Source organism: Passer domesticus, chromosome 26 (genome assembly GCF_036417665.1).
Source record: "Passer domesticus isolate bPasDom1 chromosome 26, bPasDom1.hap1, whole genome shotgun sequence".
Lineage (NCBI taxonomy): Eukaryota > Metazoa > Chordata > Aves > Passeriformes > Passeridae > Passer > Passer domesticus.
In genome coordinates, this window is record NC_087499.1 from 3,939,553 (window position 1) to 3,967,352 (window position 27,800).

The window sequence follows — 27,800 nt, forward strand, 5'->3', positions numbered from 1 at the left end:
AAGGGCTAATCTGTGGTTCTTCCTGCGTGACCACGGGGAAGACATGGGGAGGTAGGATGGGAAACCCACTTCTGTCCTGGCAGCACGGGTCCGTCAACTCAAGGAGGGAAACTCTAACTGGGGGAGTTCCACCAAGGTGAAGGTAGCCTCAACCTCCCATGACCAAGCTTTTGGGTACGATCTGTCAGATCCCCTTGAAGGGACCTCTAGTATGTATACCCAGGAGAGGAATAATAACCAGTGTTAGAGGGGCCCTGCCTCTAGCCAGGGAGAGGCACGGGAAAACCGGATCTTCTGGACGGTGTGGATCCGATGGCCTGGCACATCAGAGCCACAAAAATACGATGCCCTAGTTGATACTGGTGCGCAGTGTACCCTGATACCATCGGGACATGTGGGGGCAGAGCCTGTTTCTATTGCTGGTGTGACAGGGGGATCACAGCAATTGACCCTGGTGGAAGCTGAGATGAGCCTGACTGGGAAGGAGTGGCAGAAACATCCTATAGTGACTGGCCCAGAGGCCCCGTGTATTCTGGGCATAGACTTCCTCCGGAACAACTATTACAAAGACCCAAAGGGACTCAGGTGGGCTTTTGGCATAGCTGCTGTAGAGGCAGGGGACATTAAGCAATTGAACACCTTGCCTGGACTGTCAGAAAACCCATCTGCAGTAGGACTCCTGAGGGTGGAAGAGCAACTCGTGCCAATTGCGACCTCGACAGTGCACCGCCGGCAGTATCAGACGGATCGAGATGCCGTGATTCCCATCCACAGAATGATTCGTGAGCTGGAGAGCCAAGGGGTGGTCAGCAAAACCCACTCACCCTTCAACAGCCCCATCTGGCCTGTGCGCAAATCTGACGGAGAATGGAGATTGACTGTGGACTATCGTGCCTTGAATGAAGTGACTCCACCGCTGAGCGCCGCTGTACCGGATATGCTGGAACTCCAGTACGAGCTGGAGTCCAAGGCAGCGAAGTGGTTTGCCACTATTGATATTGCTAATGCGTTTTTCTCCATTCCTCTGGCAGCAGAATGCAGGCCTCAGTTTGCTTTCACCTGGAGGGGCGTGCAGTACACCTGGAACCGACTGCCCCAGGGGTGGAAACACAGTCCCACTATCTGCCATGGACTGATCCAGACTGCACTAGAAAAGGGTGAGGCTCCAGAACACCTGCAGTACATCGATGACATCATTGTGTGGGGGAACACAGCGACAGAAGTGTTTGAGAAAGGTAAGAGGATCATCCAGATACTGCTAGAATCTGGCTTCGCCATCAAGAAGAGCAAAGTCAAGGGACCTGCCCGAGAAATCCAGTTCCTGGGAGTGAAATGGCAAGACGGACGGCGCCAGATTCCCACTGAGGTCATCAACAAGATCACCGCTATGTCCCCACCAACCAGCAAGAAGGAAACACAAGCTTTCCTAGGTGCCATAGGTTTTTGGAGGATGCACATTCCCGAGTATAGCCAGATTGTGAGCCCTCTTTACCTGGTTACCTGCAAAAAGAACGATTTCCACTGGGGCCCTGAGCAGCAACAAGCCTTCACCCAGATCAAGCAGGAGATCGCTCATGCTGTAGCCCTTGGCCCAGTCAGAACGGGACCAGAAGTCAAAAATGTGCTCTACTCTGCAGCCGGGAACAATGGTTTGTCCTGGAGCCTTTGGCAGAAGGTGCCTGGTGAGACTCGAGGTCGACCATTGGGATTCTGGAGCCGAAGTTTCAAAGGGTCCGAAGCCAACTACACCCCAACAGAGAAGGAAATCTTGGCTGCCTATGAAGGAGTTCAAGCTGCCTCGGAGGTGATTGGCACGGAAGCACAACTCCTCCTGGCACCCCGACTACCAGTGCTGGGGTGGATGTTCAAAGGAAAGGTTCCTACTACCCACCACGCCACCGACGCCACATGGAGCAAATGGATTGCCCTCATCACCCAGCGCGCCCGTATTGGAAACCTGAATCGCCCTGGGATTTTAGAGATAATTACGAACTGGCCAGAAGGTGAAAACTTTAGTCTCACTGACGATGAGGAGCAGGTACAAGCGACAAGAGCTGAAGAAGCTCCATCCTATAACCAACTACCAGCAGAGGAAACACGTTACGCTCTTTTCACTGACGGTTCTTGTCGCATCATAGGGATGAACCGGAAGTGGAAAGCAGCCGTATGGAGCCCCACACGACAGGTTGCACAAGCTACCGAAGGAGAAGGTGGATCGAGCCAACTTGCTGAACTCAAGGCCGTTCAGCTAGCCCTGGACATTGCTGAAAGGGAGAGGTGGCCAAAGCTCTACCTCTACACTGATTCATGGATGGTAGCCAATGCTCTATGGGGCTGGCTGGGAAGGTGGAGAAAAGCCAACTGGCAACGTAAAGGAAAACTAATCTGGGCTGCTGATATATGGAAAGACATTGCCTCTCGGGTGGAGAAACTAACGGTGAAAGTCCGTCATGTAGATGCCCATGTCCCCAAAAGTCGGGCTAATGAGGAACACCGAAACAACGAGCAGGTAGATCAGGCAGCGAGAATAGAAGTGTCAAAGATAGACTTAGATTGGCACCATAAGGGGGAGTTGTTCCTGGCTCGATGGGCTCACGATGCCTCGGGTCATCAGGGCAGAGATGCCACCTACAAGTGGGCATGAGACCGAGGGGTGGATTTAACCATGGACAGTATTTCTCAGGTTATCCACGACTGTGAGACATGTGCTGCCATCAAACAGGCCAAGTGGGTAAAGCCCCTGTGGTATGGGGGGCGATGGTCCAAGTACAAGTATGGGGAGGCCTGGCAGATTGACTACATCACACTGCCCCAGACACGCCAAGGCAAGCGCTACGTGCTGACCATGGTGGAAGCCACCACTGGATGGCTAGAGACCTACCCTGTACCTCATGCCACTGCCCGGAACACCATCTTAGGCCTGGAAAAGCAAGTCCTATGGAGACATGGCACACCTGAAAGGATTGAATCTGACAACGGCACCCATTTCAAGAACGGCCTTATCAACACCTGGGCCAGAGAACATGGTATCGAATGGATATATCATATCCCCTATCATGCTCCAGCTGCTGGCAACGTTGAACGGTGCAACGGACTCCTTAAGACTACCCTGAAGGCACTTGGTGGGGGAAAATTTAGAAACTGGGAAAATAACCTGGCAAAAGCAACCTGGATGGTCAACACCCGAGGGTCCATCAATCGAGCTAGCCCTGCCCAGTCTGAACCCTTGCACACAGTAGATGGAGATAAAGTCCCTGTGGTACATATGAAGGGTATTTTAGGGAAAACTGTCTGGATTAATCCCACCTCAGGCAGAGACAAACCCATCCGTGGGATTGTTTTTGCTCAAGGACCTGGTTACACTTGGTGGGTAATGCAGAAAGATGGGGAAACCCGTTGTGTACCACAGGGAAACCTGGTCTTAAGTGAGAACTGAGTATAAGATTTCATTGTGACACAGATGGAAATAGAATAAGGGGTGGATAATGTCCTGGCTTGTAAAATAAGCATGTATTCTATTTTTGCCATCTGTTGGGGGTTAGGCAGTTTTTCTTATCTCTTTCAAGAACAATGACACTGCCAGGAAGATAATCTCCTGCTAATGGGCTATTGAATTACTCACTGTGGCTGGTAAGATTAGTTACATCATCCCATTGGGAGATGCTCCACCCAGAGGGAGGAGCCAAGCATCCCTGCCACCATAAAACAAGCATTTCTGAGACCACAGACAGCCTTCTTCGCTGGATTTCCCAGAGGAATCAGGAACCAAGGCCCAGCTGCTCCTTTGCCGCGTTTTCAGAAAGGATCTACACCCTTCTGCAGATCGCCGCTCCAGGAGGAGCAGCCACCATCTGGCTGGACTACTATCAACACCCTGACTTCTCAGGGTGTCAGGTTTTTCTCACTCTGCCAGTGGTTTTTTGCTTGTGCTAAATTACATTGTTATTTAGTTTTTTTTTCTTCCTAGTAAAAAACTGTTATTCCCATTCCCATATCTTTGCCTGAGAGCCCTTTTAATTCTGAAATTGTGATAATTCGGAAGGAGGGAGTTTACCTTTTCCATTTCACAGGAGGCTTTTGCCTTCCTTCACAGACTCCTGTCTTTTCAAACAAGACAGGCTTCATGAACAACAGACACATCTTTCTGACCCCCCAGATTTGACCAGCACATCAAATATTCCCTGCTCACAACTGCCCAGCTTGGCAGGAATTCCACAGCTCCACCAGGCTTGCTGCTGCCTCAGGAGCCATTAGCATCCATCCCCAGCCCTGCTGCTCATCTCACAGACATGGGGGGGTGTTGACAAAAATGTCCCCAAGGTCCAGAGTATCACAGCTGAGTTCAACCACGGGTCCTTGGCCTTCCCCTCTGAGGTGCAGCCTGGTCTCACGGCCTGGGGAGAGATGTCCATTTCAGAACAAGCATTCCCTCTGTTACACTGTCTTTTCCAGCCTGCCTCAGTGCTAGTCCCTGACTCTGAGCTGGATGCAACCAGCTCCTGATGCTGCAGGACAAGATATGGACCCATCTCTTCCCTCAGCAGATATCCCTTGGGGCTGACTTCTAATTCCTAACCCATTCCTTGGGCTGGTTTCCAATTGGAGCCACCAGCTGGCTGAGTTTCAAACATCTCTGGGGTCCTGTAGTGGCAGACCAAGAAGTAATGGGTAGAAATTGAAGGAAAGGAAATTTAGGTTAGATATTTGGGATGACATTTTTTCTTGTGAGGGTGGTGAGACACTGGAGCAGGTTCCCCAGGGAAGTTGTGCAGGTTCCAGCCCTGCAAGTGTTCAAAGCCAGGCTGGATGGGGCTTGCAGCTACCTGCTCTGGGGGGAGCACACACGGTTCTGTGGCTTGACATGGTGATCAAAGTCTTGTCAAGCTCCACAGAATTTGTGCTCAACCCAACGTTGACATCCACAGCTTCTCCATGGAGGTGTGTGTGGATTCTTTCTTTACCTGGAACAAAGCAAAGGGGAGTCTTTGCTCAGCTCACTGGCTGATGGAAGCACAAGGAACACAGCAAACCACAGGTCACAGAAGGAAGGGTCACAGTTTTGAGCTGAATGAGCAGTTCTGTGGATCAGTCCATTGATCACATCCTGACAGCTCTGTGTGGAGAGCGTGGGGATGTCCGGGCAGCTCCTGCAACACCTTATTTCTGAGTGTGTTTGTAGAGCTGTGGCCCCAGGGGGACAGTGTGTACAGTGGGATTGGTCCATGTGCTCCGGTGACAAAAAAATAAAATAAAAGGGCAAAGTAAAGATTAGTAAAGTACAGAATAGTTTCTACATTAAGACTGAATGGGATTCCTCAGCCTAGAAATCAAATGGGAGATAGATGTGAGAGGTTTGCAACAGCAAGAACAGCCTGGCAAATGGGGACAGAGAAAAATTTGTTTTGATTTGTCAAAAAAAGGAACGTGAGGGCCTGAAACTGTTGTTAGACAGAAACTACATATATGTGTAAGGGCCACATAGGAAAAGGCTCTGTGACAAGCCAGTGGAGAAGCAGCATATGGGACAGAGGTGTGCAAGAAATCCATTGCATTGGAGACAGTCTGATGGAGAGCTCACATACAGCACTGCTCAGGAATAAAAGAAAACTTCACCCAGGCACAGCCACATGGCAGTGGAGGATCAGGGATCCTCCTTCCTCCACTCAGCAACTCCCAGCAAAACAGGAGTCCAAAATCTTAGCTTGTTAGAGGGGATCCACTTTCTCAAGCCCCCAAACACCAAGGAGTTCTCAGTTTGCTTTGGGGTGAAGCTGAGCAGGGGAGGCACCTCTGGAGGGAATGGAGGGGATTGGACAGCAGGGAGCCGTGGTGCAGAGCTGTCCTGTGCCCGGGCAGGCCCAGCACTCACCTGTGCTGCAGCACACTGCCAGGCACCCGCAATGGTCACCGGCCGTCAGCGCGTGGAATCCCACTGTCACCTGCACGGTGCCACCAGCGCCCAGAGCTCCCGTGGCCGGAGTCACGGAGAAAGGACTGCAACACAAAGAGAGCCATCAGGGCTGGCCACACCTGGCCATGAGATTCCTTCTGCACTGCAGCTCGCCTCAGCTCCCTTGGGGTGAAAAAGGCATATTAGATCATTGGCTCCTCGCAAATATTAAAATGAATCCTGAATGTGTTGTGTTGGAAAGTTATTTTGTAGTACAGTATGAATCCTTTTTAAGTGGAGTGTTAAATATTGTTTTCGGCTATAACACAATATCAAAATAGAAACTATGTGATGTAAGATACTTTTTCTAACTAGCTCAAGAAATGGATAAGATAATCAAGAAATTCTTTGCACAGAGATAACAGCAACAAGACACCCAAAATCCCAAGAGAAGAATTATTGCCTCCTCACTGGGGAGAACCAGACTTTGTGGGGACCAAGATGACTCATTTACAAGATGAGGGGGGAAAATTACAATAAACAGAAAAATCTCTAGTTTGAAAAGAATGTTTGCATCATGTATGAGATATATGAAGATGCAACAGGCTATTGCTTTTAAGAGTTAATCCTTTGTTAGCAAAAATGTTCTGTGGCAGAGCAGAGCACCTAGATATCCATAATTCCTTGCTTTTTTATTGTCCCTTTATTGTCCTAACTTTGATTGTCCAAATTCTTATTGCTCTAGTTTTTATTACTATTTTTATAACTATTTTATTACTATTAAACTTTTAAAACTTTAACACAGGTGATTGGCATTTTTCACACTTGGGCAAGCAGGGAGCAAACCGACCACAGTCAGCAGAAGACAGGGCAGGGTCAGAAACAGCCATGGAGCCACTGCTGAGGAGATCCAGCTCTCACAAGATCCTGTGGGTAAAATGGCCTCAGCTCCCCCATACTCTGCATCCAGCTCTCTGCAATGAGACTCAAGGCTCCTACTACCAGCAATCCCATCAGAGAATGGTTTCTGAAGAGCACAGAGAGGCTTCAGAGCCATCTGCATGCACAACTGGACACTGAGTACTTCAGGAATTTCTCTTTTCCTTAAGCTTTTCCTGCTTATAAACCTCATCTCAAGAGGTTCAAATGTTACAGCACTTCCTGTCCTGGGAGATTACAGCCTAGGAATCAGACAGGGAGAAGGAACTTTTCCTTGAAGACCAAGGACTTATAACTGTTGAATTTGCAGTGTGGTTCTTTGGTGTGTTTTACCTTGAAAACATCCTGATTTAGCCTAAAAAGGGCACATTTTAGCAGTACTTCAATGAAAGCTACTCTAAGAAAGGGAGCAGTCAAAACTCTGAAAGAGTGCAAATGCAGATTAGAGAAATACAGTGACATGGAAACCCAAAAGGAGGATGCCATTTACACTCTGAAGGATCCAATCCCAGCTCAATGAAGCACCATGAGCAGGAGCACATCAAGGAAGCAGAACAGGAGGTTTCTGTGTATTTTCCAGCAATGCACTCTAGGACTGTGGGTTGTCATCCAGGCTGGTAACTGTTTGCTTGGCCCAGCAGAGAAACTCTGTGCAATGTGTTGGAAATAATTATGCAGATGTGTTGGTGCACTTTGGATTTAACAGCAGCAATCAGGACTGGTCACCAGGTAAAGAGCTCTTGCCTGACAAACACAAGACTCTCTGCTTTGATGCTCAGGGAGAGCTCAGGAAAAATGTGCTTCTGCCCAGCAGCTGCTGGCCTTTGTGCTCTCCTACAGCCCCACTGAGGAAACAAAAGTTCCTGGCCTTGGTGCTTTGCTGCTGCTCAGTCTGTCACTTCCAAGTGTCGTCTGGGGACTTGGTGATGAATGCATCACACACAAAAATAAAGAGAACATCTGCCAAGCTGAACTTTGTTCACGTCAGCAGTGATGAACTTGCTTCAGGTTCTGCTCATGAAGGACCTATTGCTGCAATGATGGGCCTGACCAGTTCCCATTACCACTGGTGAGAACATCACTGCTGGCTGAGGGAGAAGCCTTAGGACAGCAGTGCTTATGTGCTGGATGTGAGGCTTTGGAGAGAGGGGTGGAAAGACAGGCCCCAGCAGCCCCAGAGCTCCTGCATGTGCTCCAGGGGTGATGCCAGGGCTGCTGCAGCTCTCTGCTGGGGCTCGGGGATCAATGCCTGCTCTGGGCAAGGCACAGCATTTTGTTCTTATTCTTCTGCCAAAAATTTCACTGGAACAGAGAAGCTGCCAGTTAAGGGAATCCCTGGCCACACTTCAGCACTACATTCCAATCCATTCCATCCCATTCCATTCTATGCCATTCCCTTCCCACTGCTGCCCCATGTTACATGCTCCTGCCCTCAGATGGCAGGATGGCAATAACACTCCTGGGGGAGACTTCAGGGCTTGCCTGAGAAAGAAGGTATCTTCTTCTTTTCAAATTATCAGGAGAAGAGGATCCAGCCAAGTTCAGGACTCAGTTTTCAGGAATGAAAAACCAAGTGCAAATCAGCCCCTGCATCTCCTACATCCCACCCCGGGCTGTACCCACCAGACTCCACTGTTCCTGCTGTAGCAGTCATCTCTCACACAGACCTGGCTCCCCAAGACCCAAGGACACAAGCTCTACAGCTGAACTTAACTCCTCTGAATTTCAGCCAACATCACTAAGCTGTTGCCTGAGCCCACAGATAGAAGAGCCGTGAAGGAGACATCCCTGACATTGTAATAACCAAATGAAAATACCAGTGCCAATAGATGGGGCTGGCAAGCTAAATTTTTGGCCTTTTATCTGTGAATTGTGAGCTGTTCCTTAAGATAGTTCTCATCCTGTTACATCTACCCTTTCAATGAATCACTACTGCACCCTGACAGGCACTACCACACTATTGACAGGAAAAAAAAATAAGGTATGGAGAGGGGTTTAATAGGTTGTTTTCTTCTGCTGTTTAACTAGGGCCCTTTGGATGTTTGTTTCCTTGCACGGCATCTGAAGGCAGGTCCAGATCTCCCAATGGCACCTGGCAATCCCCAGACACTGCTCTTGCTTTGAGCAGTGTGTCTGCTCAGATGATTGCCAGAGCTCCCCTCCAAAAGTTATTCTATACTTTTATCTTATAAATCAGCCCAATTGCTTTTCAAATATTCACTAAATGTCTCATATTTCCTACACACCTGTGCAAGTACCCATGGGCATGTGGTATATTGATAGGCATTAGAGGAGCTCGACCTTCATGAAAGTTCCCAAGGAAGAATTCATGATCTTTTGGCAAACACTTAAACCAAAATGAAAAAACCAGCAGAAACACAGGAACTTCAGAGTATTCAAAAAGAAATCTCAATGAAAAGGGGGCACAACCTTATTCAGAGATTTAAATCTCTGTTTGAAATTTTAAACTGGCTTTCAAGGGTTCATCATGGAACACAAGAGGTGACTGATGCCCTCCGCTGACAAGGGAAATCAGATCAGCTTCAGGAACAGGAACTGCACTGGCTGCCTGCAGCACAGCTCATGTTGGACATCTGATGCAGGGATCCCTGGAAAGCCACGTGCCTGTGGCCTCCCAGAGAATGGCTCTGTTTGGCTGACAGTGCTGAGAAAGCATTTCAGAAGCTGCTTGTGCTCAGGAGGGTGCAAGCCAGCTGCCAACATGTTGCAGCAGCCTCCAGGAAAGCTGGGACAGAGAAAGCTCAAAGGCTGCATCCTGCTCAGAAGACCGAAAGCGAGAGCAGCTGCCATCCATCCTGCTCCCTTCCAGCCAGGGCTGCAGGGATGCTCAGGCTCCTTTTGTTGCTCTTTCCCAGCCCTGTTATCACTCAAAGGTGTTTTGCACAAGGACAGATCCTCACCTCTGGGTGCTCAGCTGGAAACGAGCTTCCAGGTTCCCAGAGTTGTGGAGCAGCAGAGTCTTCTGGCTGCTGCTCTTGACTGGACATGTGGAGAAGTCCAGCTGCTCAGGGAAGTCCAGGACAGCTCGGGCAGCAATGGCCCGAATTGGCACCACTATCCTTCCCCTTGTAGTGATGCAGGTGAGCTCGTGGGAATAATCCTGCAGGAAAAGAAACTGCCTCAGCACAGGGCATTTACTGCCGTCCCCACGGCAGAAGAAAAACCATTTCCTATAACCCTTCAAGGGCATCAGTTTACCTATCCCACCCTAAATGAACACTAAGCTCTACTAATATGTCACATTTTAGAGGTACTAGCGCACTTTGCAAAACCTATCTCAGTGGCATTAAGCTCTTCTGTCACTTGGTCATCCAGAGAACTGCCCTAGGCCACCATCATTTTTACTCTAAATTTTAATGATGTTCAGTAATTCCTAAGTCCCTTCTAAGGAACATGGAGCTAGGGAACACAGGACATTCCTCTTTAGGTTTCTATATTCCCACTGTTTGAGAATAGGACAAAGTTAAACTGACTCAAAGCAGCAAAAAAAAAAAGATGAGAAAACAGCTGCACCCAAAGAGCTCCTGCACCTCTGGCTTGGTGTAGAAACATAGTTGGCTCAGAACTCCCCTCCAACTTTGCCTCTCCAACCAAGTCAGGAGGAGAACAGTGGTAACAGTGCTAACATTGCTTTCTAGCATGCTGTTGGAAAGAGCCTGTCTTTGTTTCCCTGCAAGGCTTCCTCCCTTCCATGCCACGGCCTAAACCCTTCTGTATGAACAAGCCCCCAGATCACAACACTGACCCCCCAGATCCCAGCACTGAGATCAGACTTGCCAGGGCCTCAGCACTGCTGTTCAAACCTGCACACAAAAGCACCTTTGGCACGCAATGGGTGCCAGCTGACAGAGCAAGCACAGGGACAGGCATGAAGACAGAGGCACAGCAGTGTCACTGCCACGGGCTCTGGGCTCACAGCTCTGCCTGCAGCTTGGACCTGCCCTACACCAGCTCCTGCAGGCAGGTGTCCAAGTCCCCTGCAGCTCAGCAACCTCCTGCTGACCAAGGGCACCCAGAAAAAAAAAACCGGGCAAAAACCTACTAAAAACTCGTCAAAATATTCAAAAAACCTGGCAAAAACCTTCTAAAAACTTGGCAAAATATTCAGAAAACCTGCCAAAAACCTTCTAAAAACCAACCAAAAACCTTCTAAAAACCCGCCAAAAACCTTCTACAAACCTGCCAAAAACCTTCTAAAAACCTGGCAACAGTGTGCCTGTGCCTGTGCCAGGCCGGGCTCACGGGCACAGCACATCCTCTGCCCTGGCCCTGCAGCTGCACCATGCTTACTTGTGCTCTGGCACAGCACAGCTGCAAGGCTGCAGAGCAGAGGCTGGGAAAAAGCACCGTCCTTGCTCCAGCCCAGGGGGAGGCAGGGAAGCTCTTGCCAGCCAGGAAGGAGGAAAGCTCTCAGACCTCTTTGTTCCTCATCATCATGAGCCCCCTTCCGTTGTACCTAGAGATGGCCCAACATCTATCAACAGCCCTCTGTCATTTTCATCCTGTTCCCTGTGCATCTTCCCTTGGCAATGCTCAGGGATGTGCAGGGAGGGGAAGCAGAGCCTGTCAGGCCTGGCTGCAGTGCCTGGCAGCCCGTGCCAAGCTGGGACTGGCTGCAGGCTGCCTGCCCACGGCCTGGAGCCAAGCTCCCAGCATGGAATGGGCTGCACCCAGAGTGCAGGGAAAACAATGGCATTGCAGAGAATTCTGTACTCGGGCTCCTCCAGGCTCACCTTGTTCTCCTCGGGGCTGAAGCAGATGCGCACAGGGGCAGAGGCGCCTGCTGGCACCATGTGGTACACACCCCTGGGGCTCGCCAGCTGGAAATAAGGGCAGCTCTCCATGCACACCTTCACCAGCCGAGGAATCTGCAGCAAAGACATCAAATGATGATTTTGACACTTGTGCAAACAGGACGACAGGAGACCTGTCCCTGCCCGGCTGACATCCCTCCTTGACCCCTTTTCCAAAGCCCTTCCAGCTGAGCAGGTGCAGGCACATCATTCACAAGGGTCAGCTGGAGTCCCTTCTCTCTGGCTCCAGCATTTTGGCCAGGGCCAGTGGGGCAGGGCCTGGTGGCAAGGAAGGGCCAAGCAGGTCAGCACCAGCAGGATGGAGATAGAGCACCTGAACCAAGTCATCTGTACATTCAACAAGGCCAAAAAACCTGCTGGCTTCTGCCTGCACTCAGCCATGCAGTCATGTTCCAGAGGGGGAATGTGCTCCCTGAAAGCAAACCAGCACATTCTCCTGGGGGAAGGAAGAAATTCCCTTCTAGCAGATCACGTTTGGGTAGGCACATTCTGGGGATACAGTCATGCAGGCACACCAGCAAGAGAGGAGACCAAACACTGTGGCCTTACTGGGAATAAAAGCAAACCTGAAAAGCCAAAGAAGGAACACAACAAGACAATCCCTAAAACAAGGAGATGGCAAAGAGAATTTAAATGGGCAGTAAAGCAGCAAGGAAGAATCATAAAACCATGAGAGCAATCATCTTGTCAAAAGTGACAGAAACACAGACAGGCTGTGCCTATGGACTGTGGGCTTCAAAGGCATTTTCTGCCTGGAGAAACATGACCAGTACTGACTGACAGTGTGCTTCCAGTATGAAAAGCCAATCTTGGCTCTCCAGGGCTTCTTGCTGCCTGTGCAGGCAAGCTGGGCTGCTGGGCATTCCTGCCTGCAGCCACAGGCCAGGGTCTGCCCTCTGGCATTCACAGACACAGCAAGCATACATTTTTTAGCACACTGATATCACCAACCCCTGAGCACCAAAATAATCTCAACAAGTCTAAACCGGATGATTTGGACTCCCTCCTTTCTGTTCCCACCAGCCTACCCTTGGCACAAGGCTCATCTAAGAAAAAGTTGCCCTGACTGAAATTCCAATGGTCTCTGTTTTCCTCGTTACACTGGAACACAACTGCTGACATTTTTCAACTTTTCCCCTCTCAACTCTCTTGGGAAATTGCAAAACCATCACAATTTCTTCAAGTGAAGGTGGAAACCTCCAGGAGCACATGGCTTTGCATGTGCTGTGGCTCTCCAAAGGGAAAGCAGAGCACCGTGTTGCTCTTGGAAAAGCTGAGCAGAGCAGGATGAAGCTTAGCAGGAGCCTCAAGTGGCACCTAAAGGGCTCCCACTGCTTCTGCTACATCACTCTGATTCCAGGGCTGTTCCAGAACACGTTTCCTGCAGTGCCAAGGCCCTTAATGAGAAGTGATTCCAGCATCAAGTGGAGCAGACTCAGCCCCTGAGCTCTGACTGTGAGCTGCACAAAGGGAGCCCAACAGGCTGAGAGAGGCAGAGATTCCTACCAGGAGCCAAGATTAACCAAGGAGACACAGGAGGTGCTATAGACTCAAGGCAAAGCTTGAGAGCAGGTCAGAACTGTACAGGCCTCAACATTCCTATCAATCCACAGCTTTCAAGAGAAGGAAACTCCTTTGGGATAGACACCATCAATGCATGGCCAAAATCAGGGCACAATTCCCAGCACATGAAGATTCCCATCATCTTGCAGAACAAGGGGCTGAGACATTTTGTCCTGCATGTGCTGCAGCAGATAACTTGCCTTGCTGCCCACTTGGGCAATGACAGCACTCTCCTCTTCTAGCACAGGGTTCAAGCTCCAGGTGCCAGCACTTACCTTGTCCTTATTCGTCACAGACAGCACCATTTCAGAGACCTCCCGAGCCACGAAGTTCTGAAACACCATCTCTGGTGGGGAAACCTGAAACAAGCTCTATTTCGGGGCAGCTGACGGCAGCTGGAGAGGCGAGAGAGAGCAGGGACAGCTTCAGCTGCTGGGAGGAAGGCTCATGAAGGACAATCTTACACTGACCCCCAGTGAAGTGCAGACTCTGGGGGAGCACAGCTGCCCAGGACACACTGGGCAAACAGTGGCTCACCCACCTCTGCTCTGAGCTGATCAAGAACTGCTTGGTCAGCTTCGAGCAGGCTCAAGCCAAGCTGCTCTTTTGATTTCTCCAGCTTTCCTTCTCCACAATGCCAGGCAGCACTTTCCTTAAGCACAGCCCTGTGCCCCCTGGGGCACGGCCTGAGCACTCATGCAGTAAGTAAAACCCACAAATTTACATCAGACTCTAGGAGAAACAATTCTGGGATGTCCTTTACTCTGAGACAGGGAAACTGAGGCCCACACAACTGCAAATTTCTGTTTGGATCTAGAACTTAGGCCTCAGGATGACGAGAACAGTACCAGAGGAGGTGTCAGAGATGAGGTGACATTTGGCTGAAGCCAAAAGGTTATGAAGTGAAAGGATGGAATTTGTTGGTTCTGTGTGTTGTTGGTGGGTTGGATTTGTTCAGGTTGGTTTGTTGGGTGTTGCTGTGAGCTGGCAGAGGGACGGGGTTGAAGACCTGACCAAAAGGAAGGAGGATGAGAGGGGAGGGGACACAAAAGTTGGTGGTCAGAGAGAAGGGAAGTTCCTGAGTGCCCCTCCAAGAGGAAAGGGGACAGGGACTGTCCCGGCCGGGTACAAAGGGGATACAAAGATTGCCATTTTGTTGGAGGCTGTGTTTGCTCCTCTCCAGGGGCAAGGAGACACACACGGCTCAAGTGAATTGTTACTAATAAACAGTTTTCTTTTGCTTTGATGATTTTTTCCTCTTTCTGTGCATTTAAAAGTTACTGCCTTTCTAACAGAGGTAAAGGCAAAAACAAAGTACAACAGAAGTCAGGAAAAGGACAAATTAGGTGAATGCTGAATGTGGATAAGGTTCAGTTATTTCCTCAGCAACTTGGGTAAGAGTAGAGTTGGTATCTCCTTTTCCCATGAGCTTTAACTGGGTGCTTTCTTGTCATTCTTGCTATCTTATTTAATGCCATTGTAGAGGCACGTCTGGAATGACACAACAGCAGCAAATGCTTCTGGAGCAGAGACACTGCTTGGAGAAGACTCTGCCCTGCTTTGTCTGCCTTCTGCAGCCACACTGCTGTCACTGCAGAGACACCAGCAGCTCTCCTGTGTGACTCCAGGGCAGACACAGCCTGCTGAAGGGAGTGCCTGCAGCACACTGTCCCTTACTTCTGCCCTTCCCTGGGGTGTTCCCAAGGCCCCTCTCCAGGCCAATCCTGAACCACTTTGTTCCATGCCTCTTGCTGCCAATTTCCTGCTCAACAGCCCACCTGGCTCACCTGCCCCTTTGGACTGTGCTTTCTACTGAGCCAGTCCTGCCACAAAAGCAGCTTGAAACACACCTCTAAGTAGGCACTGAGCACAGAAAGCACATCCACTCCCCTCTGCCCAGGGCTACTCCCCTGCACATCTGGCAGCCTGCAAAATCTAACACCCTGTCAGGGTCCAGCACATTGTTCCAACCCAAAGCAGGAATGCAATTGGTTTTGCTAAATCTGAAGGAATTCCTGCAGGTCCTCGGCTTTCCAAGGCCAACGCTGCCACTGTGGAGGGAATCCTGTGACCCCGAGCGTTTGATGGTGACCACACCAAAGCAAGAGGTGGCTCCTTCAGCAGGAGAATGACACATGCCAATGTTGTGCCTTTGTGTCCCCAGCCTTCCCCCATTGTTTTAGCAATGGCAGCCACACTCCAGCACAGCCCAGCAGCTGCAGCAGAGGTTATCTGTGTTGGCTCAGTGCACATCAGGACTCCCAGTCCACCACTGCAGCAGCTTGCAATGACAACAGCACCTGGACACAGAGGTGTTTTGCTGGAGGCAAGCCTGTCACAAGCACACACCCTCTTCAAACTTCCCATCAAACAGAAAGGAAAAGAGCAGGAAAAGGCTACCTTTGGACCATTCTTGCTCAGGTCTATCCATGGGCCAATTCTGGGCAGAATACTCCCCCCAGTGCTGGCCTCCTTCTTTGTGCTGAGAAACTTCTCCTGCTGGAACTTAGAGGGAAGCAGCTGAAAGGAAACAAAAAAAAAAAAAAAAAAAAAAAAAAAAAAAAAAAAAAAAAAAAAAAACCCAAACCAAAAACAATAACAAAAACAAAAAACAGCAAGAAGTGTTGCCAGGATTTTTAGTGAAAAAGCATCTGCTAGGATTTTTCCTGTCCTGAGGAGCTGAGGGCCTCAGGAAAGAAATGTAAACAATGGCTATCTGCTGCTGTGGAATGCCACGGGTGCATCTTCCATTGGTTCATGTAGATTGTTTTCAATCAGTGACCGATCACAGCCACCTGTGCCGGGGCTGTGAGAGTCACAGGATTTTTGTTATTCATTCCTATTCTATTCTTGTTTTTGTAGCCTTCTGATCTTCTTCTCTCTGTTCTTTTAGTATAGTTGTAATGTAGTATTTTAGTATAATATACAACATAATAAATCAGCCTTCTGATGAAAATGGAGTCAAGCCTCGTGTCCTCGTCCAAGGGGTTGCAGTTTAAGCAAGAAAGAAGCTCAGAAATGTGCTTGTTCAGAGGGGTTTATCTTGAGCAAGTGGTTCTGGTGAATTAATTTGCGATCACAGCCACTTGGGCAGTTCTGGAAGCCCTGGAAGTTACTTGCTGAAATACTTAGTACCAATCAATTAATAATACAGGGTGCAATACACACACTCCAACCACATGGCTGTGTCCCATTAGACTCTTTGTGATCTGATGTGACATGTTTGGGGATTTCTGCTCTTTGGCCATTTGTTTCCTCTTACGTTTCACTGCATTGAGGCAGTGACCTTTTCAGAGAGTGGGAAGGAGCTCTCAGAACTGCCCCAACTCCATCCCTGCACAACACTCACAACTCACAGCCAGGAGACACCACTGCTGGCTGAGTCCAAGAGAAGCAAGAAAGAAAAGCTGTACCAAGAGGGAGGTGCACAGGAATGTGTCCAAGTTTTTCCTCTCTCTGTTAATGAGCATTTGTTTTCTCTGTCTGGGCTGACAGAGCCCTCCAGAGAAGAAAACACAGGGATCTCCTTGCCAGAGCCTCAGCACTGGGGCATCTTCAGCCCAGTGAGCTCCAGACATCAAGGGACCTTTGTGGCCCTGACTGCAGTGCTGCCTGCAGGGCTGGAGCTGTACCCACCCAGGAGCTCAGAGAGAGCAGCTGCTTTGGGAGCTCTTCTGGCTGGGACCAGCCGTGGCTCTCAAGGCTTTGGGCACAGTTTGAGCTCTCCCCCCACATGCCCAGGTGCCCAAGGGCAGGTTGGTCACAGCAGCACAGGGCAGTGCCCAGCCTGACAGAAGGAATTCCTGTGGCAAAGGGCAGGCACAGAAGCACATGCTGAGGGCTTCAGCTGCACATTGCTTTCACTTGGCTCCCGTGGCACAGCCAGGCAAGGCGCTGGGCTGTCCCTGGAACATCACACAGTGTTCCCTACTGCACCAGGACAGCCCCCACCAACAGCAGCACGGCACAAAGAGCTGGGCAGGGGCTCTGCAGCTTCCCAGCGCTGCGGGACAACAGGGGCAGGGACACCAGGGACACCAGGGCACTTGCCAGCCTGAGCACAGCCCCAGTGGCTACTCACAGTGTTAGGCTGCAGTCTTTCCCTCAGCAAAAGACGAGGTGTCGGTGTCTTTTTCGGGAATCCAGAAGCCATTCTGAAGGGAGGGTGTCACAGAGGAGCAACAAGGCCTCAGCAAAACTGGAAGGAGCAACAATGGAACTCTGAAAATCCAGAACCCAATTCGTGGCAGACTCAAGGCATACACTGCTGCTAAACATTTTATATCATTTGAAAGTAGCTAAGTGCTTGCTTGGCATAAGTAGCTAGTATTGTTAGGCCTCTAGTTGGACGTCATTTGGACTAGATGGCTCCCTTGTGCAATTCAAAAATGCATCTTGCTGAAATCTGGAGCTAAAAAGCTGAACATTAATAATACTTAGAACAGACAAAGCTGTAGCTTAAATATTACTTAAAACCAGCTTGAGTGGACCTCCTCTTCTTTAGGCTAAACAACCCCTGCTCTCTCAGCTGCTCCTCACTGGACTTGGGAGAGACTGCAATGTTATGGCTCATGGCTTAAATATTGCTACAAAGGACTTTTTTCCAATTGTGACAAAACTGTACAAAGAAGCTGAGAGCACCCAAGCCCACCCTTCCCTGAAAATGCCTCCTGACTGGAACTTGGGACTGGGAGTTAAGGCCCACATGGGAACTTGAGGCAAGATAAAGGTGACACTATTGCCCCATTAGCTCAGGTCTCGGGAGAAGTGAACAAGGCCAAGGGAGAAAAATAGATCCACACCATAGCCACAGCCAGCAGCTGTCCTGAAAATCAGCTCTGTCTGCCTTCAGGCTGGGCAAGTCACAGCCACAGACTCCTCTGCTGAGGCCAGGTTTGCACACACACCTCCCATCAACAGAGGGGCAGGAGGAAATTTTGGGTCTGTGGCACAACCGCTGGTAAGGGGCAGTGGACACCCATCCTCCCTCACACAAACTGGCTCAGCTCTACAACCCCCACCCCCAGAAGGCCACATCCAGGGGACATTCCCATCAGGGGCAGCTCAGGGGGTGTCATAGCCCATCAAAGACCCCCAAAGTGCCCCCAGAGCCATTTCTGAGGCCTTGCACCAGATGACTGCATGGCATGCAAAGTAACACAACAGATCCGAAAATCCACAGCCCAATTTGTGGCAGACTCAAAGGATATACTGGTGCTAACAATGTATATTATTTGAAAGTAGCAAAAGACAGAGCCCAACTTGCCCTTCCCCAGGGAGGTACCTGGGCTGTCCCACCTTGCCCAAATCTGCATTCATCCATTGGAGTCTTACATTTTGCGAAACCTCACCACAGAGAAGACCAGAAGAGGATTGAATGGGATGGGATGGGATCCATGGAATGGTGATCTTTTCTACTAAATCTGTCTCTGTCACTCTCTTTCATGCCCCCTTCCCATCAACCTCCGTCCCCCCCTCCTTTTTCTATTTCTTTCTCCCTCTCTCTTCCTCACATTTACTGTTACATAAAATCCAGACTATCCACTTTGGCAGATGGTCTCATTTTGCACCTTAATTCAGGGGCACCTCCTTAATAATTTTAATCACCAGATCATAACAACCCACTGAAATTTGAACAGAACTCACTCACCTATAAGTAGTTTAAATAAATACTACAGGAAAAACTCTATAGACTAGTGTACTTAGGAAATGTTGCATTTGTTCAGTGAGCAAAAAGCACCATCAGTAGACCATCTATTGTTCATCCCCTCAGCTGTACATGCCACCATCCTGTATCTCCCTGTGGCATTCTCTTTCAGAGCACAGATGGGACAAAACCAGAAAGTACAATTTGAGTCAATCTTTACCTTCAAAGGAAATTCAGGACTCCCTCGCAAAGACCAATGCTTTGCGAGTTCCGGAGTCCCTGGCACAAACCAATGTTCTGAGAGTTCCGGAGTCCCTCGCAAAAAGACCAATGCTTTGCGAGTTCAGGAGTCGCTCACAGAGACCAATTCTCTGCCAATTGACAGCAGTGGCTGACAGAAACCAATGCTGTGCCAACAATTGCCGTGGCAATGACCGAGTGCAGACGCCTAAAGGCGCCGAGGCTGCGAACGAGCAGCCAGGGCCGAGCTCTGGCGCTGAGGCCGCGGCGCCGGCACAGACGCTGAGGGCCCGGGCACGGTTACCAGGCAACCGCGGCACCGAGCGCGGGCCCGGGCCGGGCCGCACGCATTGCCAAAGGACATTGGCACTGTCCCTGCTGACTTGACTCATGTGTTTGCTGCAGAGCCTTTCTGTAGCCAGGAAAGTTTAAAATGTGCTGACAAAGGCACCTATGGCAGGTCTGTACACTGCTCTTCGTACAGCACCAGGATTCTATCCTGGCTGGAGCCCCAGGAGGGGCTGAGGCAGCTGCAAAGGGGCTCACCCTGGAGAAAAGGAGGCTCAGGGGGCCCTTCTGCCTCTGCACAACTCCCTGACAGGAGGGACAGCTGGGTTTCGGGCTGTGCTCCCAGGAAAAGGCACAGGAGCAGAGGGAACGGCCTCAGGCTGGGCCAGGGCAGGCTCAGCGTGGATGCTCCCCATGCCCTGCCCACAGACATGGTGGCTGCCCTGACGCCAGGCTGGGGCTGGGCTGGATGGCCCCGCTCAGGGACACGCTGCCCACAGGGGGCCTGGATTGTGCTGCCACAAGCACCAGCCCTGGCCTGCCCTGCACTTGCCTGGGGCCACACCAGCCCTGCCAGCCCTGTCCCAGCTCCTGGGGCCCTGCTGTTAGCACAGCTGGTTTTAGTGCTAGCAGCAGAACCCAGCTTTGCTGCTTCCTTTCTTCCAGGACTGATGCCGATGATGGCCACCGATGTGACGCCTCTGTAAATATGTTTGAAACGGTAGAAGAATTCTGTAAATATGTTCTGCGGTTAGAAGTTCTCTGTAATTATGTTTCAAAGATTGTTAGTCCATAGGATCCCATGTAAATATGTTCTGTAGATTGTTATTGTTGTTGTTATAAGGATTGTTGTAATGAAAGATGTTCTGTAAATACTCGTGTTTGCAGATTTTTGGCAAATAAATTCTGCTTCTTTTTAAAACCTCACTTCTCTTTGTCATTCCTTTGGGTACAGGCAGCATTTGCACAGTTGGGATTTCCACTTGTTCCGGGATCCCGGGGCTGGAGCTCCCTGGGGCTGCTGCCACGGCCACCCCGCGGCTGGGGGTCCCTGTGCACAGGGGGTCCCACTGACACCACTGCTGCCGCTGGCCACTGCTGCTGCTCCTGGGCTGGGGCACAGCCGCGTCCCCAAGAGCTGAGCTGTCACCAGCACAGAGGGGGCTCTCACTGCACTGGCCCCTGCAGCCATGCCACCAAAGCAAGGCAGGAAACTTTCAGCCACCCTTCCTGCTGCAGCCACAGCCACTCCTGGCTCCAGAGCCGCCATCAGCCCACAGGGATGCAAAATCCACCTGCCCGCTCTCAAGGCCTTGACAGCCTTGGCAACTGTGGCACCTGCATCTGGGTTGCTGCAGGGGCTGATGTTTAAGGCTTGCAGCCTCCAAAGGCTCCGGGCTCTGCTTCCCACCCTGCTCTGCACTGCCCTGGCTCCGCATTGCTCAAGAGACAAAAGCCAAGCCAGGGGATCCTCACCCTGCCCACATTCCTACTGCTTGCAGCAGCCACTGGCTCCTGTCCCCTACTCAGGTGACAGCAGGACGGACAGGACAGGCTCTGCTGGGCAGGGGGTGGGGGGCTTTGGGCCCTGTGGGTGCTGCTGCTGGGGACCATGGGCCCAACAGCTCAGCCCCTGCCCGGGGAGCTGCCCCCAAAGCCCCGCACTCCCCGAGCATCCCCATCACTGGCGGCAGTGGGAAATCCCTCGTGTTTCAGGAATGAAATTCCCCAGAGCATGTGAACCAAGGGTTCCAGTGGGAAAGTCAGCACCAGCTGATGTTTAAAGCACCTTTGCAAAGGTGGCTCCAGGGCAGCTGTGATCTCCCGGGTGTCTGGCAGTGCCTGCTGTGCACATGAGCCTGTGGGGCTGCTCCCAGTGGGACACAGCACTGGGCTCACACCAGCCCTCAGCCCCTCACAGCTGATCCTAAGGAGCAGCCTCAGAAAGCACTTTCACACCACTTGCTGCAGATATTAAAAAGGACTAAATGTCATTCAAAGAAGCCATGTTGCCAATTTCCTTGCGCTGTCGTGGCATCAGAAGCCTGGATGGTGGCTCTGAATGTGCACTCAGGGCACTTCCACTGCCATCCCAAAGGGAACCCAAAGGATAGGGCTCTGCTTTCAGCACTGCTGAGATCCTAACACAGCAATGAAGTCTCAGGAAGAGGCAGTCTGGCGGAGGTCCAGGGGCCTGCCTTTGGAATTCTAATACCTCATGGCAAAGATGACCAAAGTGAGATACACCCCTCTGAATGCCATGATCTTGCCCACGGTCATTTGCAGGCTCGTGATGATGGAACAGGTTTTCTTGGTATCATCAAATCTGATTTTTCCTTCTATGCGCTGCCCGTAAAATGTTTCCCAACTCACTTGTCTCCTATTGGTCCTAGCTTGCTACAGTGCTACGCCCCTTCTCGCCCCCATATAAAACCCTCATTCCCCAGCCTCATTTTCTCTCTGGCCCTGGTCCCTCTTCATCGCAATGCACAGCGTTTGGAGTTCCACACAAAGACCCATCTCTGGCCTCATTCATCAGCACTTGAAGCAAGTGTGCTCCGGCCTCTGGGAGTGCAGCTCGCTCACACGGGCTCACTGTGGACACGCCGCAAGCACACAGTCATTGAGTGCACCAGAGAACCTGGCCTCTAATAAAAGGCATGAATGCCACAGCCCACCCAACCCAATGCCTTGCATGTCTCTACTTTTTCCTTCTTCCCTCATCTCTCATGTCACTTTCCCCATTTCCTCTCTCTGGCAGCTTGGCTTCTCTCTCTCTTGCGTGCAGCTTCAGCCACATGTGTGACACTGCAGGAACAGCCTGACCCACAGGGAAGTGGGAGAGGACTCTTTGTCAGCAACTGAAGTCACAGAACAAGGAGGAATGGGATCAAACTGCAAGAGCTGGAATCCATTCCATGATGGCAAGAAGTTCTTTCCTGTCAGGGTGCTTGTCCCTGACACAGGGACCAGCGCAGAGAGGCTGTGCATACCCCATGCCCACCAACATCCAAGGCCAGCTTGGACAGGGGCCGCAGCAACCTGCTGTGCTGGGAGGCTGCTCAGCTTGGAACCAGATGATCTTTAGGGTCCCTTCCAAGCCAAACCATTCAAGGATTTCATCATTCCACCATGCCCACCTCCCAGTGCGGAGCGGCCCTGAAACTTCTGTGACATCACAGCTCCTACAGTGTTCCAGGTGGAACGTCCAGCACCTGGAAACCACCACAGCAGACACTCTGCCTGCTGCCAGCGCTCAGTTGGCGCTCGCTCTGCGCTCTGCCCGTCAGCACTCAGCTGTTGCTGCTGCTGCCTGGCCTTTTCCTGCTGCCTGCTCTGGAGCACCAATCCCAGCAGGATGAGCACTGCTGCGCCAGTGGAGGTACTGTGCCATTCCAGGGAGGGGGCAGCCTGCTTGAGCAGGATGCAGCCACGTGGCAATGGATGGTGTGGGACAGGAACCCCACTGTGAGATTGTGCTGTCTCTTGCAGACTAACAGAGACACTGTGGAGGAGATGGAAGTGGACATGGTGCAGGATGAGGAAGAAAGGATGCAGGTGGCTGTGGAAGACCAGGTTGAGGAGATGGAAGTTGATGAGGAGGATGACATTGAGGAGATGGAAATGACACCAGGAGGAATTTCCCCAGGGAAAGGCTGCTCAGGCCTTGGCAGGGGCTGCCCAGGGAGCTTTGCAGTGCCCATCCCTGCAGCTGTCCCAGGAAGGCCTGCAGGTGGCACTCAGGGCTCTGGGCTGGGGACAAGCTGGGCATCGAGCACTTCTGGGACTCCATGGTCTCACAGACCTTTCCCAACCTTAATGATTCCATGAGTCTATGATTCTATGAAGGCATGATTCAGAACAGAGTTAACTCAAATCTATCATACACAAATATTACAGAGGTCAAAATTCACATGAATGAAATTTAAGATTATTCTTGAAGACTGAAAGAATCGTATGTCAATGTTGCATATAGGTAAAGCCCTATAAAAGAAGAGCCTTGTTACCCTTGTAAGATGATGCCTCGGGCCTCCTGCTTCGGCTAAGTACAGCTAACAGGCAGGGGTGAGGGGCTCCCAGCAGGGCAGGGAGAGCCGAGCTCAGGATCCCAGGCACCCGAGCAGAAGGGGATTGGTGTCTCCTTTATTGAGGTGGGTGTTAATAAGGTCCCAGTTCAGTGGCTGTTCTCACCAGCAGAGGCTCACCCCACGGCAGAGGAAGCAGCTCTGGGCTGGGCTCCTGCAGCAGCAGTGGAATTCCTTTCCCCAAGAGCAGTGGCTCCCACAGTGCTCCTCCAAAGCCAAGACAGGGCTAGGAGCTGCACCCAGCCCCTTCCCCCAGCCCAAATCCCACAGTAGCTCTGGCCCTCCTCCTGCTTCCCCAGGGAAAACTCCCAAAGAAACAGAGCTCTCCCTTTGTCTGAAGCACCCAGCCATCACCTGCCATTAGCAACTCACTGGCAAGAAATTCTACAGGTGAAAAGGAAGAACAGAAAAGAAAACCCTTCCCCAAACAAGGAGGTGGCCAGATGCTGAAGGAGCACACACACATCCCCAGCTGGTGAGAAACCCTCCCTCTGCCTCAAAGAGGAAGAGTCTGATGGTGCAGGAGTGAAACCCACATTACAACCATCCAGGTTCCAGCTGAACTGCAAGGGCAGCCACAGCCAGCAGCAGTCGCCCCTGTAGAACCAAGGAGATCGAAGATGAAATCAGAGCACCCAAATGCTGTGGAGTCTGGCAAATCTGGGGCCATCTCAATACACCACCTTCACTGCAACCATTAATGCCCATACCAACCGAGAGACAGTGGGCTCTGCCACCAACAAGCTTAGAAATAATGAGAGTGTGATCAATGGCCCCATGCAGGCCTGATGCAGTCTGTGCTGTGGTTAAGGACCTCAGAAAGGAATTTAAAGAGGAAATGAGGGAGATGAGGCAGGAGGTAAGATAAATGCAGCACTAGTGCAAGTCACAGGCCCCAAAGTCAGAGCCCAACGTCCCCCAGCTACTGTGAGAGTACATCCCACGAGCTGACCTGTGCTTCTTCCTGAGTGACCATGGGGAAGGCATGGGAACGTGGGATGGGAAACCCACTTCTGTCTTAGCAGCACAAGGAGGGAAAACTCAACTCAAGGAAGGAAACACTAATCGAGGGAGTTCCAGTAAGGTGAAGGTAGCCTCCTGCCATGACCAAGCTGCTGGGTATGATCTGTCAGATCCCCTTAAAAGGTACCTCTAGTATGAATGCCCAGGAAAGAAAGAATAACCACGGCTAAAGGGGCTCTTCCTCTAGCCAGGGAGAGGCACGGGAAAACCAGGTCTTTTGGATGGTGTGGATCCAATGGCCTTTCCACATCTGCTGTGGAAAGGAAGGTGCCCACAGCACAGCTCGTACAGCAGGATGCCCAGGGACCAGATGGTGGCTGGCTGGCCATGGGAGCAGCCAAAGAGGATCCACTCCGCTGGGCTGTACTCCGGCATTCCTATGGGACACGGGCGCAGCTCATCAGGCCCATGCTGCTCCCTCCCTCCCTCCCTCCCAGCCAGCTCCCGTTCCACAACAGCCAGCCCCTGCCCTGCCAAAAAGCAACTGGGCTGCAGCTGGCTGAAGAAGGATTCTCCCTCCCTCCCTCCCTGTTCCCCCTCTGCCAGCAAAGGGGGGAACCTCCGCTGCCCGGCTGGGCCCGGCTTTGGGCTCACCTGACATCCGGGTGTAGAATGTGTCCTGGAGGATCGTGCCGCACCCGAAGTCGATGAGCTTCGCCTTGCCCGTGCCCAGGTCCACGAGGACGTTCTCGGCCTTGATGTCGCGGTGCAGACGCCGCGGCTGCTGCGGTGTCGCACGGCCTCCAGCACCGGGCGGAGCAGCCCCCGCGCCACGGGCTCCGTCAGGAAGCCCCGCTCCTCCAGCAAGTGCCGGAGCTCCTGACTGTGCTCCGCACGCTCCATGACCAGCGCCCAGCCGTCGGGCACCTCGAACCAGCCCAGGAGCCGCACCACGCCACCACGCCGCGGAAGCCGGGCCACCACACCTTCCACAGCAGCGCCAGCTCCAGGGCCACAAGGGCGCCCTTGTGCTGCGGGGGGACCGCGATGCCGACAGCGGGGCCGATGCTGCGCCGCGCCTTGGGCCCCCTGCCCGGCCCCGCCGCGGCTCACCACTGCCCGGCCCGGCACGCTGCGCGGGCCCCGCTCTCTCCACGCTCGCTCCCCTCCGCCTGCCGCCCTGCCGGGCCTCGCCTCAGCCCCGCCCGGCACGCCCCGCCGGCTCCTCCGCGGGCCCCGCTCCCTCACCGGCCGCGCCCACTCCCAGATGCGCTCCCGGCACGCTCGCTTGATGGCCGCCTGCGAGCCAAGGCCAGCGGCGGGCTCAGCTCGCCGCCCGCCGCCCCGCTCCGACCCGGCCCCGTCTCTTACCGGGTCCCGGAGTAAACGCTGCCGCAGCCGCCGCTGCCCAGCAGCGGCCCTCCCGGCAGAGCTGCTCTGGGCGAGGCTTCTCCGCCCGTGCGGGCGGCACCGCGCTCTCGCTCTTGTGCCCGGGGCAGCCGAGCGCCCGGCGCGCTGCTGCTTGCCGAGCCGCCCCGGGCTGCGGCGGCTCGGGGCCGGCGGCCGAGCTGGCGAGCGGCGGAGCTCGGAGCGGGGAAGCTGCCGGCAGCGCTGTCGGCGGCGGGCCGGGAGCCGGGCGGCAGCGGGGCGGCTGCGGGCGGAACCGCGGCAGGGGCTTCCTTCGGGGCCAGAGCCCGCGCCGGGCGAAGCCGAAAGACCGTGCTGCTCCGCCAGCAGCAGAGCGAGCGGCACCTCCAGCGGCGCCACGGGCGGGACGGAGAGAGCCCGGCGGAGGCGGAAGCACGGCGGGCCGGGCAGCGGCGGGCACGGGGCGGCCCCGCCGAGGGGCGCCGTGCGGGACGCGGCGTGAGCCGGGCGGGAGAGGCGGGACACGGACGGGACGGGACGGGAGTAGAGCGAGTGTGAGAGGGAGAAGGGGATGGGGAGCCAGTGGAAAGTCGAACGGAAAAGCCATCGAGAGAAGCGCTGCTGCTGCTGCTGCTGCTGCTGCTGCTGCTGCTGCTGCTGCTGCTGCTGCTGTGCCCCGCGGAACGAAAGAGAGAAAGAAACAAATCACACCCCAAAGTCATTCCTATTAGAGAAATAACCAAAGAAAACAATGGAGCAATAAAGAAGCTTCTTTCTTCTTTGGGTGAGACGAAGCATTTCATGGGGAAGAATTGCCTCTTCTGACAGTTTTGCCAGAGTGGACAGGAGTGCAGCATTGAATTTTCAAGTTGAAAAGGGAAATCGTGTCAGTAATGTCATCTCTTTTCATCCTCTCTTGAGACAGTTGCAGGCTGCCAAAAGACATGGTCTGCAGTCTGGAACTTGGGGCCAAGTTTCATTTTCTGCCAGAGGATGAGGAGGGGAAGCATCCCAGAGTCATGGAGTCGTGGCATGGCTGGGCTTGGAAGGGATCTGAAAAATCCCATGGCTGCAACCCGGCTGCTGTGGCTGGGGAGCCCTTGCACTAGACCGGCTTGTCTGGAGCTCCGTGCAGCCCGGCCTTGACCACTGTCAGGGACGGGACATGCACGCCTTCTCTGGGCAACCTGTTCCAGCAGAGTCTTTTTTTCTGAATCCCTTAGCTAAACCTAATCTGTCTCCATTTGGATCCATTCTCCCTTGTCCTGTCCTTGCCTGCCCTGGAACAAAGTGGCGGGGGGGGATTGGTTGTGGAAGAGATTAAGAGAAGTGCCCAATGAACAGACAATCAGTGCCCCACCTCTAACAGATAGGACTAGAATTCCCCTATTTGCAACCTAAGACAACTGGGATTCTGGATCCATTTTTCCTGTGGCTGCGGGTCCCAGCCCCGGCGGAGCAGAACTGGGAGCTGGGACTGCGATCCCTGATTGTCGATCCCCTTGTCTCTGTCTCTCCTGTTCCCTCCCTTTCCTCTGGGGGATCACAAATCCCAGAGCAGCTGCAGAGCCCCGTGCCCAGCCCGGGTTTCCCAGCAAAGGGAGGCCGGGGGGTGAGGTGCCCCGGGCTAGCCAGGAATGGGGGTCCGGGGGTCCCTGGGCTCATGGAAACAGGGAATCCAGGGGCTGGCAGAGGGGGATACCCGGGAAAGGGGGTGCAGGGGGTGTTGGTGCAGGATAAGGGAGTGCAGGGGGTCCTGGAACTGGGGAAGGAGATGCAGGGGGGTCCCAGTGCCCCGGAATGGGGATTCAAGGGGGTCCCTGGGGGAGTCCCCAAAGCCCCTCCCAGGGGGGAGCAGGAGCTGGGTCGGGAGCTCTGGGCAGAGAAAAGGGGGTGACGCCGGCATGGGGGGACATGGGGGAGTCAGACGCGCTCTGAGGGGGGACACGACCCCCGGGGACCCCCCTCACCTTCTCCCGCAG

General features: G+C 52.7%; 1 protein-coding gene across 5 annotated transcripts in view; it reads right to left on the minus strand.

Annotated features, from left to right (window-relative positions):
- Window positions 1-25,800, minus strand: part of LOC135286401 (hydrocephalus-inducing protein homolog) — a 32,447-nt gene extending 6,647 nt beyond the window's left edge. For 2 of the 5 annotated variants that reach the window (XM_064399553.1, XM_064399550.1), the window contains exons 1-6: window positions 19,095-19,244; window positions 17,309-17,425; window positions 11,584-11,718; window positions 9,751-9,950; window positions 5,870-5,994; window positions 4,824-4,961 (exon numbers count right to left, since the gene is read on the minus strand). In XM_064399553.1, coding sequence (XP_064255623.1) covers window positions 4,824-4,961; window positions 5,870-5,994; window positions 9,751-9,950; window positions 11,584-11,718; window positions 17,309-17,380 — 670 coding nt within the window. In that variant the 5' untranslated portion in view covers window positions 17,381-17,425; window positions 19,095-19,244. Of the gene's footprint in view, window positions 1-4,823; window positions 4,962-5,869; window positions 5,995-9,750; window positions 9,951-11,583; window positions 11,719-13,502; window positions 13,623-15,627; window positions 15,748-17,308; window positions 17,426-19,094; window positions 19,245-22,395; window positions 22,652-25,104 lie in introns of those variants that run through there. The other 3 variants (XM_064399555.1, XM_064399551.1, XM_064399552.1) reach the window with 3 other exon arrangements.
- Window positions 25,801-27,800: the final 2,000 nt, after the last annotated feature.